The sequence below is a fragment of the Falco peregrinus genome, chromosome 3, assembly GCF_023634155.1.
Source record: "Falco peregrinus isolate bFalPer1 chromosome 3, bFalPer1.pri, whole genome shotgun sequence".
Lineage (NCBI taxonomy): Eukaryota > Metazoa > Chordata > Aves > Falconiformes > Falconidae > Falco > Falco peregrinus.
In genome coordinates this window covers 12296166-12312092 of record NC_073723.1, presented here as the reverse complement: position 1 = coordinate 12312092, position 15927 = coordinate 12296166, and the positions used below count along the sequence as shown (strand labels likewise).

The following is a 15927-nucleotide window of genomic DNA, read 5'->3' as shown; positions in this document are numbered from 1 at the left end:
CCGGGCCGAGGGGCTGGGGCAGGCGCTGCCAGGGGAAGGGCAGGAAGGCCGGGCCGGCGGCCCCCGGGGCGCTGGGCTGGGGCACGGCCGGCGGGGGAGCCCCCGGGCGGGCGCTGTGCCTTTAAAGGCCGGGGCTGGCTCTGGGCTCCGGCCTCCCTCCCTCCCCCCGGCCCGGCGGCGCTGGGCGCCGGGAGGAGGCGCCTGCCGCTAACAAAAGTCTGCGGCGGCGGCTTTCCCCTTCCTCCCTCCCCGGGCAACAAGTGGCTGGCGGCGGCTTCCCGGGGGAGGCGGCGGCGGCGGAGCGGCGCTGGAGCATCGGGGGAGCCCCCGCGCCGGCCGCGGGGCGGTGGAGCCTGCGCCCGGGGGCCGTCCCGCCCGTCCTGCTTGTGGATTATAACTGGAGCCGCCTCCCCTGCCCGGGCACCCCGGCTGCGAACCGGGGCGGGGAAGGCGTGCCGATACATCGCTTTTCTTACGCCCTCCCCCCTCCCCCCCCCCCCCCCCCCCCCGCTTTTTTTTTTTTTTTTTTGAGGGGGAAAGGGTGGGTGTCGGCCACCCGAGAAGACGCGGAGGAAGTTGTCCGGCTGCTTTGGACATGTCGCTGTGAAAACTCCTGGGGGCTCCCCCCCACCCCCCGGCCCCGATCCATCAGCCGCGGCCGCTCGGCGCCCCGCGGTGGAGATGCTGCGCGGCGGCGTGGGGAGGCGGCGGGCATGAGGCGGGCAGGATGGGCGCGAACAATGGCAAGCAGTGCGGCAGCGAGGGTGAGCGGCGGGGGGCCGGGAACCGCGGCGCCCAGACCCTTAAATACCCTTAACTATATTTGCTGGTTTTTGTGTGGTGTTTTTTTTTGTTTGTTTGTTTTTTGTTTTGTGTTTTTTTTTTTTAAATGGATGGGAGGTAACTGCTGCCTCAATTCGTGATGCAGGGGCAGCGGTGGGGCTTAAAACGTAGAGGCAGCTCAGGGGTTATAGCAGCCTAACTCCGCTCAAAACTTCTAGAGCGCTCTTTGTAATCCTTTTCTACTTGTCTTTTATATCCCAGGATCCTTATATTATGCAGTATGGTATATGACTGCTTCCTGTCTGAACAGAAAGAAAAAAAATTAACCCCGGGAAGAGGAGGGGGGGAGAGTTAATGTTCTCCAGCTGTTATCCATAGATTATACTCCTGCAATTTCGCTTCAGTGAAACTTTAGTGGGCTTGGTTTTAGATATACAGGGCCTGATTCATTCTTGTGGAAACCTATTAGTCTCGCTGGAGTTGCATCAGGGATGAATTTCAGCTGCTTTGCTGGTGTGAAGGACTACTGGAACCCTCAGCTGGTGTCAGGGAAGCCAATGGCAAGTACAGAAAGTTTGTCTTCCTGCCAGCTAGTTTTAGGCTTTCTTTAACTTCTAGCTGTCTTGTATATGTGTTGCCCTGATACTATTTAGGCAACCGTATAGGATATATGTCTCTTCTCATAGTAGTGGGCAACAATATAGGATCACATCATCCCCCCCCTTTTTTTTTTTTTTTTGTTGTTGTTGTTGAGGGTTTGTGGGTGGAGCGAGGGAGATGGTTCTGCTCGGTTTCTTGGGAGTCCAGAAGGCAACTGCCAAAGAATACACCTCTCTCACATCCAAAATATGCATGGAGATTGTGAAAAGGAAAGGGGAAAACCACCGCTTTTCGAACAGATTCTGCGGTTCCTTTCATTTACTGCCAAATGAGCTCTGCTTTCGGAAGAGTTGAAGTCAGAAGCTTTAAGCTAAAGATACTCTCATTGTTGTAAGGTCTCACTCGCTCAATACCATTGCTATTCTGCATAAACAGGGTGAACCTGGCAGTTGCAATCAAAGCCTCTTTGATTCCTCCTAAAAAGAGAAATCTGAGTTTGTCCCCAGAGTTGAAAGGTTCAGTGTTTATAGTTCTGGTCACTTGCAAAAAATCACATTGCCGAGGGGTGTTTAGCTTGATGATAGGAAGGCATGGCTGCATCCCTGAGCTTTCCCGTGAGATCAGAGGAATGCTTGCTTCAATTAATGCACAATTTTGGGGGAGGAATGTGATGGACGCTGAGTCTTCTGCAGCCATCGGTGAAGTAGAGGAGAGCTTTACTCTTCCAGAACTACCTGTCAGGAACAGCGAGGAAGAGGAGGATTGGTGCAATTAGGGTATTCTTAATTAGTTCACCTCTTTCCTCCAGTCAGAGTGGAGGTTGGATCCTGGGAATGCAGACCACATGTGGCAAATTAATCTTTGCAGTACAGACCGTTACCTGGGTTAAGAAATAGGTAGAGTACTGGTTTAAAAATAAAAGACAGTACAAATAGATTAAAAAAAATCTCCAAACCCCATGGCCGAAACGTTTATGTTTAGGTAACGTGTCCCATGAACCATTAGTGTGCTTACAGATCTGGGTTTCCTGGCAGCTTCTATGCAGCATCAATTACTGTGAAACTTAGAAGCTTTTGTTTGCTCCTTTCTTTCTGGGTGATGCAGAGGAGAACAAATCTAAATCTGATAAAGCGAGGCCTTTTTTTCATAAGCTGCTGGGGCTTTTGGTGCCTTTGACAACTGAACTGCTTAATTGCCATACAAAGGTGCTTCTTAATGGGAAGTGACTATGACCCCAGGTGGAAGGGTAGCACTCTGAGGAAACACCCGATCGCTGTGTGCTTTAAAAGCAACCGAAATATCTGGGTTGAAGTTCACAAAGTGGCATCTGTGGTTAGCTATGTGGCACATACTTCTCAGCATAGTGGGCTTTGTAGGTTAACACTGTACTGTGGCATGCCGTTTTAGGGGTGGAGAAAAATACCTTTGTTAGCTGAACTTCTTCAATGCTGTTTTCTCATTTGCTGCTTGCTAATATTTTGGGTGAGATTTTGGAACGACAACTGCATATTATTTTTAAAATGGCTGTTTTTCACGCAGCCTTCCCATCTGCTGTGGAACTGTGGAATGCCATGAATTTGCCTTAATTGTTGTTCTCATCTCAAAGCTGAAGAGATACATTAGGGCAAGGATAACTCCTATTCAAAATGCCACTTTGGAAACATTCGATAATGTTAATTACTGGGAAATTAGGTTTTGCACAGATTGTTACATTGTTACACTTGCAGGTATTAGGCAATGCTTTGAAATTCACATAGACACGGTGTATGTCAGTATCAAGCAGCTGTCTGAGTGTTTGTGACTGATCAGGTAAACTACACGGTACTGCCTTTATTTATTTGCTTGTCCAAGACTTTATGGAATAGAATTTTATCAGAAGCTACAATTGTCATGCTAAGATGGAGAGTTGGATGCTTGAAGAGTCTAAATTGGATTGTTTACAGAGTTTGCTGAATAGTTCCTGGCACCTTTGAGTATATCTGTTTTCCATAAATTTAATTTTCTAAAAGAGGCTAAAACTTGCTGTGAATGAATCTTAAATGTGAATAAAATTGCTTTTCTGAAAAAATGTCATGCAGATGGATTATGATCACAACACCCATGTAAAAAAAAAGTACACTAAACTTTGTCTACAGGAGTTTACCTCTTTTAAAAAGTAAATTATTCCATACAAGTTTATTTTCCTAGTTTTCATTTGGCCTTAGTCAGACTATTTCTGAAAGCTTGTTTACCTAGAGAAATATGGAGCCTGAGGTTTCAGGCTTAACATAGTGTGCAGTAGATTCCAACTGAAGTGTTAAAGCTTGAAATTAGTCTTTCTGAATATGTTCTAGCAGTCATATTTGAACAGCACGGCTGAAGCTAATAGATCACTGGAGCAAGAAATCCATTTGATCATGGAGCAGTTCTTGTAAGACTTTTGCTTCTGCGGTAGAAATGTATCATCAGTTACCTTAGCAAGAGTGCTTATCTTTGTCCTTCACTTTCTTGCCTCAGGGATACATAATTTGTTTTCTGTCATTGATTTAGTTCTTTGCTTGATTTTTAAATAAGAGGAGACATGCATACCTCATGTCTGATAGCAGAAAGAGCAGCCTGTTGTAGAAGCTATGAGAAATCGGGGGGTTTTGTTCAAGGACCTTTGTTAAAATGTATTGCTAAAGAGAATTGAAGCTGAGCAAAGAAGGCAGTATTCATCATCACTGATGAGGAGGCCGAACTGAAGTGGATTGCACTTTATTGCTGAGTTATCAGACACCTAGGCAGCTGCTGTTCGTACTTTGCTGCTCATGGTGTCTGTAACAGTTCTGCGCAGGATAGCCTTGCGTGTGCTGGGTGTGAGGCCAGTTGCGTGCTGGCTGTAGAGCCTGTGTTGGAGTGGGTAGCAGCTGGCATTTACCTGCTTTCTTTGGGAAAATGTGACTGAACGCTGTCCCTCTTAGCACCCAAGACAGTTTGGCATCCACAACACGAGGGCTTTAAAATTGCAAGCTTCTGTTTCATAACGAAATTGGCTTTGTGGCATGAGTTGGAGGAGCAGTTGGTGTTCTTGCATATGAAAGGAAGCTGTGGCATTGAGGTGGGATGGCTGCTTTACAAATTAACCATAACTTTTCAACGCTTGTCTTCTTCCCAAGTGACTACTTCATTAAATTGCGAAACCTGAGAAGCAGTCAAATTTGAAAGCAGCTAAATAATGGTACAACATTTTGACGATACCAATGTTCAGACCTCACGAAGGGGTGTCTTTTTAATGAGTCAACTGTCCAGATTGCTGCAGTGGTTGATAAAACTTCCTTTGAGTATCTCCTGCGCTATCTCCTTCCAGAAGCTGGTCTAGAGAGGGTTGGTGACAGCCTGCAGCAGCTAAAATGTATCATGAAAGACTTGATATAACACAGGAGCCTGGTCAGAGGATGGCAAGGGAAAGACAGATGAAATGGTAGCTTAGGCAAGGAAATCAACATCCTTCCCGAATCACAAGCCTTGCTGACAAACTTTTTTTTTTTTTTTTTCTTTCTTTTTGAATCCGAATGTTTAATTTGGGAAGATTTAAATGGAAACTCTTTGGGGATAACTTTAACTCAGTTCTGGTTTTGAAAACATCCTTTCTCCAAACTTGTGGCATTTTCTAGTCACATACCACTTGGAGGGAGAATTCCTGTGTAGATCCCGGTGTCCGCCTAATATAAGTGCCAGTGCAGAAACCTGCCTACGTTATGGGATATAGTTGCCACAAAGCACAGGCAACACGGTTCACAAAGGTGGCTTTAACTATGATGTTGTGTGAGCTGGTGTACAGTAGCTGAAGCTTTCTAGGGATTGCCAGCATGTAGCACTGTGGTGAAATGGGTCAGTCTGTGTTTACTCTGGATTAGGTTACTCTTAAATCCCTCCCTTCAGCAGGGAGAAATGGTTAAGATCTCCTTTGTGGACCTACTGTTTCATACTTGTGTCCTCTTTCTTGAGGATGCTGTTGAACACAGTAACTCCTTGTGAATGCTACCTTTGATTTCAGACTAGTTCTCTCCTAATTCAGTGATGGCAAGTGTTTTAAGACACCAGATGTTGTGTATGGAAATCTTTTTAAATCCAAAAGTTCTGTTATTCAGAATCTATAGACTTTTGTGTAAGTGTAGGTTTTGTTTCCCCACAAGGTGTTGGTAGGTTAATTTCACATGCAGTGCTTATGTCAGGTGTGAAGAGCAGTGTAATGTGGTGGTCTTGCACTAGAGAAATGGTGTTAGTAATGGGTGAGCTATTTTGTTTAGAGTTGAATGATAATTGTTTACCAATGGTTTATGCTAACCACTAGAACCTGTGGAGCCCGACAGGATATTTTAATGAGGGTAAGGGAATGTGAAAGACAGTAAATTAGCTTTTAGTGAATAATTTAATTACAAAATTGTGAGCTCCTCCACCCCTCAAGGTGTCATCTCTGTGCATCGCGTTTTCAGTGGCAAGGCCAGTTTTTGATTCTGGTATTTATCTTTTTCCACTCCATGAGATTCCTGTAGTCAAGTGAAGTGTCTCATCAAGTTAGGTGCTAAACGGCTCCTAGGCTGTGCAGTTTTTTCCCTATTTTGTTTTGATGTCCGGGTTGCATTTACACATTACTATCTGATGTGTTAAATGTGAAGTTTAGTGTATAGCGCTTACCACTATCTTCCTTGCTGTTCTGCCCATTCCCAGGTGTTCTAAGGAGATAATATATCTTGCTGCTCTTGTAGAATTCTTTGTGTGTGTGTTCTAGTTTGGCTAGTCTTCTCTCATACATCTCCCCAGTGCATAATAGCTGCAACTGAACCATAACGCTCTCCATAGCACTACTGTAAATATTACAGTGCTGCTCAATGACACTTTTTGTGTTGCACTTATTTATGTGATTGTGTTCTGCTTTCTGGTGCTCGGCCATAGTTGATTCCTGCATTTTATCTTTAGCTGGATTCCACTTTGCTGCATTGAGGGAGTTGAGACTTGCCTCGTAACAGCAAAGCTAGGACAGGAAATACAGTGGCATTCAAAATGCCAATCCTTCAAGCAATGTTGATTTTTAAAAGTGAATTTGCACTCTGACAGTGGCCAACTGCTGCTAACCAAAAGTAACCTTCATAAATGCTGCTTATGATATTCTTTTTAATGTAACTTTCAACTGAGCAACGCAAAAGGATTGTGTGTGTGTGTATGTTTACTCGGTTTGGCTCCACAAAGTAAATTTACTCGAAGCTCAGTGCTTATGTTGCTGCTTGTTGTCCAGATCACATGGTGGGGCAGAAGAAGGGTTGAACGCAGCACTTAACTGAGCTGCTGTGCTGCTTTCAGTTTCTCGTAATCCAGAATTTTCTTTCTTCAAAAATGAACTGTGTATGTGTGTATGCAGACATGTGTGTGTATATATATAGACACACACACATAGAGTAAGAGATTTGTGGGGGATTTAGGCTTTAAAAAGTTGCTAATGTTACCTGTAGTTTCATAGAAAGCAGAACTTAGTGGCTCACACGCATGTTGTTTCATAAAATGTTACTCTCCCATAAAATGCTTATGGGGGAAGGTAGGGTCCCTTGTTTTATCATTATTACTTTGTTAATAGGTATAAGCTAACTAACTGTACTCTAGGGAGTTTGACTTGGATGGTTGCTTCAACCTGGTGCAAGATTAACTGGATGGTCTTTCTTTTGTACGTTAAAAAAAAAAAAATGGTTAACTGAGTGCCAGTCAGAGGCCTGAATAAACTTTGATGCTGGTGATGCATGACATGGAAAGCTTCCATCAGACCCCTCCCATCTAACATAGTAGGAGCCTAGGACTTGCACGTCCTAGTCCTTTTACCCGCTCCCCACAGGCAGGGAAGGAAATGAGATTGTTTTGGTAACTTTCCTAAAATAAGGCTATTTCTGTTCTTTTGAAAGAAAGTCCTTCTACCAAACTGGACTTCATAAAATCAAAGCTGAAGTTGATACTATGTGATTCCTTGTGGAAAAGTACCAATGTGTATTCAGAACTGGGTACATGGGTTTAAGTCTAAAGCACTAACCCCCAAAGTCTCGGCACTTTCTGGAGTTTTCGGTCCTCTGGCTACTTCTGGATTTCTCGCTTCTGTGAACAATTCCTGACTAGGAACTGGTTTGCTTCTTTGTGGGTCTTGTTTGTGTTAGGAAAGCAATGGGCAGGAGGCAGTGCATGATATTTGAAGGCTGAATACACAAGTGGCTTATTTCTGCTTGTAGTCAGCTATGTCTGTATTCTTTAATACAGGGCATGTGCTTTGCTAAATTAGGACAACTATTTCATTAAGGAGTAAAATCCTTCAAGACTTGAAAAACAGTTGGTGGGCTGCCTATAGAATCTGTTCCTTCTTCATAAGGAAAAGAAATATGCTGCATTGTCCAGGTGTACAGATGTACAACTTGTGATTGGATAGATATTCTGCAGGACTTTGTTACTCAAGTAGCATTTAAATTGAGTACTAGTAGTGTTGCTGTATCTGACCTTGGGGAAAAGCTATTAGTTCTGTTGGATCATAACCCTCACTTCAGTTCCAAGTCTGCCTGTGTGCCTTCTAGCACAGACACCACATTAAGAACAGGTTTTTTGGAAGACCTCTTTGGAGGAATAGAAGCATAGAGGAGCTGCTGTCAGCTCAGTGTTAGGCTGTAGGTCATTAAAGAAGAGTCCCTGTTACCCTAGATCACGCCTCTTACATGTTTGCTCCTGTGGTACCTGTCTGTTCATACAGAAGGAGAATTCAGCAGGGAGCATGGGCATTTTTCTCAAGTAATTGTTAGTCTGTGTATTGACCAAAGCAAGGGTCTTTACTCCAAGAAGCTCTAGAGCAGAAACAAATAGGAGTAAATTGTGCTGATCAGAGAAATGCTCTCATATATATTCTACATGGAGGTGTGAAGAAGCGCTGTTGTGATTGTGTTATATAGACTAAACCTGCAGGAAAGCTTGGAATAGGAACAGTTTCAAATATTGCCTTAAAGGAAAGGCTTGAGTTGGCTGTGTTTGAACAAATGTTTAAGGAAAAGTTTCCAACTCCATGCCAGTATCCAAATTCAACAAAAGTAAATTCTTGGCAAAGTAGATCTCTTCACCCTATATACTTCTGTGACCTCTACCTTAAGTAAACGGGGGAAAAATTGTTGGGTCATTTTTTCTTCTCTCTCTCTTTTTCCTATATGCATTTCTTACACCCCACCAAGTTGAAACCCATGTTGGAAGATGGACCATGTTGTCCACACAAATGGGTATTTAACACACATCTATGTTTGTTTGAATTGGGTAATTACTGTAGGGAACTGCATGGCATTGGGAATTTTTTTTCCTTCCTGTGCTCAACAGTACTGTTTGCTGCAAATGCAATGCCAGGTTTTGTTTATGTGCGTGACTTTTTAGACAAATCTAGAGCAGTGTATCAGTTATCGGTCTGATTTTAGTGGATCTTTGTTCAGCAGGAATGGGTTTTTTTCTAACATATCTGTTTGCAGAATTGAAATAGGAAAATGCATGACACAGCAACTTGAGTTCAGAAACAGGTGGCATAGTGACTCTTGAGCTGAGTCATGTAGTTAGACTTGCGTTGCCATCATATCCTTGCCTTAATAGTGTGTGTGGTTGTACAGTACTAAACTTGGAGCTCTGTGTTCCAGGCAGGCTGTGCTGGTAAACTATTCCCAAGACCCTTCTTGGAGTAAAGAAAGAAACAGGAAGCCCTCTTTCATGCCCCTGTTTTGAATCAGGAAATACCTCTCTCTGAAATACATAAATTTGTCAAATGAGCATCTTAAATCATGGGGTGCTTTTCTTTCTTGATGATATGTGTACAAACGTGTGTAATAAATGTAGGAATACTATACTGAAGTCTTCTCAATTAGCATACTAACTTGGAGGAAGGTGTTTTACTCTTGAGGAAGATCATTCTCATTAACAAATTTTCTTCTCTGTTCCTGTAAAAACACTAATGAAATTTTCAGATGATATTATAAAAGGACCGGTTATGTGGTCAGATTTGTTTGTTTGCTTTCTTAAGAAAGAAAAAAGGAGAAGCCAGAAACACTGGCATAATATCAGTGGATGTTAACTAGGAAGAACTCCTTTAATCAAGAGTCACACAGGCTTGTTTGACATTGAAAGGAGAATTTGGATCAAGTAGTTGTCTCGTTACAAGTGTAATCTTGTCAGTTCATGGGCATCCCAGGCTTTTATTGCCTGTATGACTGCGTGCATTGTGTAGAAGCAGGCCATCTTTCTAAAGCTCTGATGTTAATTTGTTCCCAGATTGCCCACAACCCTCTTTCTGTGTGTGACTGCATGGTATAGAAGAACTTGGAGTTTTTTTGCTTAAATGGTGTAATAATTGCTTAACTAGTATTTAATTTAAATCCTGTCCTTGAGAGAAAGTACAGCTGTTGTGGGGACTGATGAGCAGAAAGTACATGTATATTGGAGAGCTCCTTAGAGTGCTTGTGGTTCTTATGAAACATGTCGTTTTGTCACTGGCACAATAATGGTAGTATTTGACCTAGCTCACCGCTGCAGTGTAAGACAAAAAGCAACAGCTAGTCAACAACAGAAGTACCGAACAGATCCCCTTTTCTGTAGTACCTAGTAAAGCATATTTCTATTCTCCATATTCCATTCGCCTTTTCTCTGACAGTTTGTAAGGAAGTTGCTTGTGGCATCAACATAGAATAGTTTGGGTTGGAAGGGACCTTTAAAGGTGACTTAGTCCAACCCCCCTGCAATGAGCAGGGGCATCTTCAACTAGACCAGGTTGCTTGGAGCCCTGCCCAGCCTGACCCTGAATGTTTCCAGGGATGGGGCATCTATCACCTCTCTGGGCAACCTGTTCCAGTGTTTCACCACCCTCACTGTAAAAAATTTCTTCCTTCTATCTAGTTTGAATCTACCCTCTTCTAGTCTAAAACCATTACCCCTTGTCCTATATACTACAGGCCTTGCTAAAAAGTTTGTCCCATCTTTCTTATAAACCCCCTTCAAGTATTGAAAAACTGCAATATGGTCTCCCTGGAGCTGCCTTTTGTTCAGGCTCAACAACCCCAACTCTTTCAGCCTTTCTTCAGTGGGGACGTGCTCCATCCCTCTGTTTTTGTGTCCCTCCTCTGGACTTGCTTCAACAGGTCCACGTGTCTCCTGTGCTGAGGGCTCCAGAGCTGGACACGGTACTCCAGGTGGGGTCTCACATCATTTCTTTTAAACTAAGATGATGGAAACAATAAGCTATTGCTGAAATATGTGGTGAAATTTGTTTATATTATACTACTATGACTCATCCTTTCAGAATTTTTGGAACTTTAGGATTTACTAAAATAGATATAAATAAAAGCCTTTTAGTAGAAGGATTTCAATTCCAGTTAGCCATGCTAGCATTAAGTTGAAAGTAACAGTATGCTCTCTTATGTCAAGAAGATCTAGTAGCTGACCTTCCTCCTTGAGCTGATGTTTGATTGTACTCTTTTTGTAGCCAACAAGCTTGAAAATCCCCATCTGTCTTCAGCAGGGTTTGAGAACATAGGTGCTCTTATGGCAGAGCTTCTTGCTGAGGAATTGCTCTCTTGTTCTGGCATAGTAGACTGCCAGTGGAGATCAGTACAGGCAGTAAAATTTACATTAGACCATTTTCAATGAACTCCTGGCCATAACTCAATGTCATCTTTAGAGCCCGAAGTATGCAAACTCACAGACTGGAAATGACATCTCTGGAGATCTCTAATCCAGCCCACTGCTCAAAAGAGAGTCACTTAGAGCAAGTTGCCCAGAACCATGTGCAGTCAGATTTTTGAGCACCTCCAAAGATGGAGACTGTACTCAGTCACCTGTAGATTAAAAAAAAACAACCCACAAAACCCCAACAAAAAAATTTATTATGTTTAAATGGAAGTGCTTATATTTCAGTTGGTGCCTGTTCCCTATTGTCTGTTCACTGGCTGTCAGCGAGAAGAGCCAGGCTCTGTCCTTACTCTACTTTCTCTCCTCTCTAGGTATTTATACGCATCGATAAGATTTTCCCTGACCCTTCTCTTCTCCAGGGTAAATTGTCCTGGCTCTCCAAGTCTGTCCTTGTGTGTCAGACACTCCAATCCTTTAATCATATTTGTGGCTCTTTGCTGGGCGCTCTCCAGTGTGTCTATGTCTCTCTTGTACTAGTGAGCCCAGAACTGGGCCCAGCACTCCATACATAGCCTCACCAATGCTGAGCAGTGAGGAAGGACCAACTCTCTCAATCTGTGAGCAATGCTTCCTGCCGACGATGCAGGCTGGGAATACAGTTGGCCTCCTTTGCTGCAAGGCCACACTGTTGGCTCATGTTCAGCTTGGTGTCCACCAGAATCCCCAGATCCTTTTCTGCCAAGCTGCATTCCAGCTGGTGATACCTCCCCAGGTGCAGGATTCTGCACTTCCTTTTGTTGAACTACCTTCCTGAGGCTCTTGTTGGCCCATTTGTCATCTTGTTGAGGTCTGTCTGAATAGTAGCAATGCTTTGGTGCATCAGTCACTCCTAGTTTTGTGTCATCTGTGAACTTGTTGAGGGTGCACTCTGTCCCATCATTCAGGTCACCACTAGTGCTGGAGCTCCAGCTGCACTTCACGCTGCTGATCACAACAGTTTGACCTTGGCACATCAGTCAGTTCTCACTGTCCATTTAGCTAGTCTGTGCTTCATCGGTTTGTCTGTGAAGGTGCTGTAGGAAACAGAGTTGGAAAGTCTTACTGAGGTCAGGATAAACCACATCTGCTGTACTCCTCTCATCCACTGAGCCAGTTGTTTCATTATCGATGTCTGACAGATTGGTCAGGCATGATTTCCAGTTATAAATCCACACTAGTGATTCCCTATCACCCTTTTGGAAATTTTTCTGTCACTTTTCCAGGACTGAGGTGAGGCTGACTAGCCTTTGACTGCCTAGATTGCCCTCCCTGCCCTTCTTGAAGATCAGCGTGATTTTTGCTTCTGTCTAGTCCTCAAGAACCTCTCCTGATTGCCATGACCTTTCTAAGATAATTGAGAGTGACCTTGCCATGGCGCTGGCCAGATCAGTCAGCCCACAGAAGTGCATCCCATCAGGTCTCATGGATTTATGTCTGTCCAGTTTGCTTAGGTGTTTCCTAACTTCATCCTCCTGTACTTCTATTGGTTACTTCTGCGTACAAAAGGTACTACCAGGCTTTCAGAAGCAATAGAGTTCAAGTGTAGCAAGTTCTGGCAAGTGTCGAGGCTGTCTTACAGTAGTTAAGTGTCTCTAAACACTGCTCTGTAAACTTGTGTCTACAGCTGGTTTGGAGTTTTTCAGCTATGATTTATTTTTACCTTATTAACATTTTTTTTAAAAAAAAGTCTTCTTCATTTCCACTGTATAAAGAAACTCACTTTTTCTCAATGACTATGCTTTCTCTTGGCAAAGAACAGATAAAATACAAGAATCCTCCTAAGAGTTGTGGTGGTCAAATCTGGCTCTGGGTTTTTTGTTGCTGTTTCTGGCAGCATAAATGGTCTGTGCTTTTATGAAAAGCTTCTCCTATGGAGTTTTGCTTGTTTCAGAAGGAACAGCTGGCCCAGGATCACTTTTTTTTTTCTTCCCTTGCAAATGCAGATTGTGACTTCAACTAATGAAGAAGTTGTATTTGTGTTAATTATGGTAGGAAATAATTTCTGTAGTTTTCAAGTTGATGTAGCTATGACTGCTAAAAATACTTAACAGTAATCCATATTCTGCTGATGTAAAGATCTGCTTCTTTCCACATATTCCAGAATTGCATCAAAAAGGATTTAAATCCCCTATTTAAAATATGGTGTAAGGGATATGGTCATATTCAAGCTTAGAAGAAACTGTTTGTATTTCATTCACTTATGAAAAATGACTGTCTGAAATTTTCTTCTTAAAACAAAGAACGATCATTACCAGATGACACAGTTAATTTTTAATGCTCTAAAATGCTAGTAGATAATTCCCAGTTTAGAATCTTCTGTTTAAAACTGAAGCCATGTACAACACAGCATTAGATGTAGCAATACCCAAAGCATGATACTTGGCAATGGAATTTACGTGTTGGTATTAGTACTGAAAAGCTACCTTTAGGTTAATTCACCTGCTAATAAATGCTCAAGGAGTAATGTTCTGTGTGGGAGAGGGGGTAACTTTCTGGAAAGATGAAAGGCTAAATGGCCTGTGACATAATCAGACTTATGAAAGATAGTGGGAGCAGAACTGTGTCCACAGGGCCTGAATTAAACTGTTCAAACATAAAAGATTTTAGAGGTGACATTTTTAAAATGGTTTTTCTTTCCATTTGTATGTATAGAGTATGCAGCATAGTCCAGTATGAAGTTTTTTTTGGCATTCATTAGGCACGAGCCGAATATTTTGCTTATGCCTTCATTTCTCTTGGGAAATTACTGCTCTTTATTCCCCCATGGGTGTACCTTTTGTTGCACTGTGTGGTTGTCTTTATGAAGAAACATGAATACTTGTTGTGGGTATTTATTTCTCTTGCCAGGAACTGCTGGAACAAAGGTGAATGTGTGATTTCCTCTCCCTCAAACAATTACTGTTTTTTTCCAGCTTTGACTCTGGTTCCGGGAGGTTCTATGAGAGAGCGCTTTGCTCATATCTGAGAAATTATCCAGCTGTGAATGGGCTTACAGTTTATCAAGAGGTAGCATCAGAATTGTGAGTAAGGGGAAGCATTAGTATCTGTTTGGTTGTCCAAGAGCTTATTCATTGAAATATTGTGTGCTTGTTTAGGGCTTTGGTAACGATGTAATTTGCTTCTCACCATGAAAGTACGTAGTATGTCAAGTTGTATTTCTGTCTCTGAGACCTGAACCGGAATAACTGCCCAGCATCTTAAAAATGGTACGTATTTCTTCAGTTGTGGGTTGGCTAACAAAGTGGAATTGAACCACCTTATTGCTTACCGTGTTTGAGCACAGGAAGAAATGTTGGCAGCGGAAGCTGGACACAAGAGAATGCTGCAGACCCATTCCTTTCTGGGTTTCCTGCTTTCAGTTTGCCAGGCCTCAGTTTCTATAGAAAATAAATTTATGCCATTCTGTAGATAAGATCTCGTCCTGCCCTTCCCCCTGCTGTGCCCTTCTCTGAAGTGTAGGGTTTCTTCATTAAGTCCCTACATGAGCAAAAACATTCCTAGAAAGTGAAGTTTGGCTTCCACAGGATTAGAATCTAAACCAGAACAAGCCTGGTCAGACACAGGAGCCTTTCACGCAGCAGAGTTGGCTGTTAGTGGTTGTGTGGTTTGTCTGTTTGTGCCTTTTAAGCGCCAATTAATCCTACCCGTGTTTTCCTCAATTTTCCTCCTAATTGAGGTATCGACACTTGGCTGAAAGGAGTGTGGTAGGTAGGACACAGAGCCTAGTCTTTTCATGAACTGAGTCATACTGACAACTGCCTTGTTCCTAATGCTAGCCATCCATGGTTTTGAGGAAATGTAAGACAAATTGCAAAGGATTCTGGAAATTTAGGAGGTATTTTTGAGCCAAGGCCATGTCTCTAACTATACACTTGAGAGAAGAATCCTCACACAGTCTTGCTTTAACCCTGTAGATGCCAGATTATGGATAGCAAGCGGAGTGTGGACAAATTCCCTATATAATCAGAACAACTAATTCTTCTTTTTCTTTATTAGTTGAGTAAATCATGTATTTACCAAGCGCTGAAAATGGTAGTGCTTGGCCATGGGGCAGCCCTATGCAGAGAGCCATCAAGTCTGCTGGCTTATACCCAAAAGCAACCATTTTGTACAAGATATGCCCTTTATCTCGCATGGTGAATTTTTCCAGTAGGTAGCATTCTCCAGAAATAATGAGCGCAGTCTAGTACAAAAACTCTGTAATGGATACATCAGGCTCACCTATTGGTACGTAGTAACCTAGCCCTGTAGCCCTAGACGGCTGGTGGGGAAGCCTGGTTTATCTACCCAGGTAAGGAAGGGCAGGATGGGGAAGGGGGTGATGTCTCCAGAGTTCCTCAGGCTTTCACACGAATCCTTAACTAGTAGGCAGCGTGGCTGCACTTAAACAAGTGTGCTGTGTTTTATTTTCAGTTTTACATGATAGCTGCTTTTGGTCTTTGTTTTTGTAACCTGCAGCAGTGTTGGAGGTGCAGGATGAGCAATGTGAGAGCTCAATGGTAATTGCAAAGAATTCTCAGGGTTTTCATTGATTTCTAATCTGCTTTGATTTAGCATACTCTCCAGAAATTCTATGATAATCATGCAATTCTACTCTGTGATACCTTTGCACTCAGCTTTTCCCAACTGTCCCTCAAATCCTCTGCAGTTCCTTACCTCTCTCTAGAACCTTTCTCCAGGAGGAAAAAGTATACATAACTTCTTCATAGGTCTTGCATGTGCTATACGTCACCTGGATGGGATTTGATCTGAGGTTCCATAGTGTCCAATGAAAAATCTCTTGTTAAGAGCAAGAACTGCTGCTGTCCCTCTTTCATACTCATAGGTTTGGATGCGTGTTGTCAATACAGATTATTGCTACCTAAATCA

At 42.9% G+C, this 15927-nt stretch overlaps 1 protein-coding gene across 1 annotated transcript in view; it reads left to right on the top strand.

Annotated features, from left to right (window-relative positions):
- Positions 1–525: 525 nt before the first annotated feature.
- The window catches only part of FBXL7 (F-box and leucine rich repeat protein 7), a 196123-nt gene continuing 180721 nt past the window's right edge, over positions 526–15927 (top strand). Inside the window, exon 1 of the mRNA XM_005235791.4 lies at positions 526–764. Coding sequence (XP_005235848.2) covers positions 728–764 — 37 coding nt within the window. The 5' untranslated portion in view covers positions 526–727. The remainder of the gene's footprint in view (positions 765–15927) is intronic.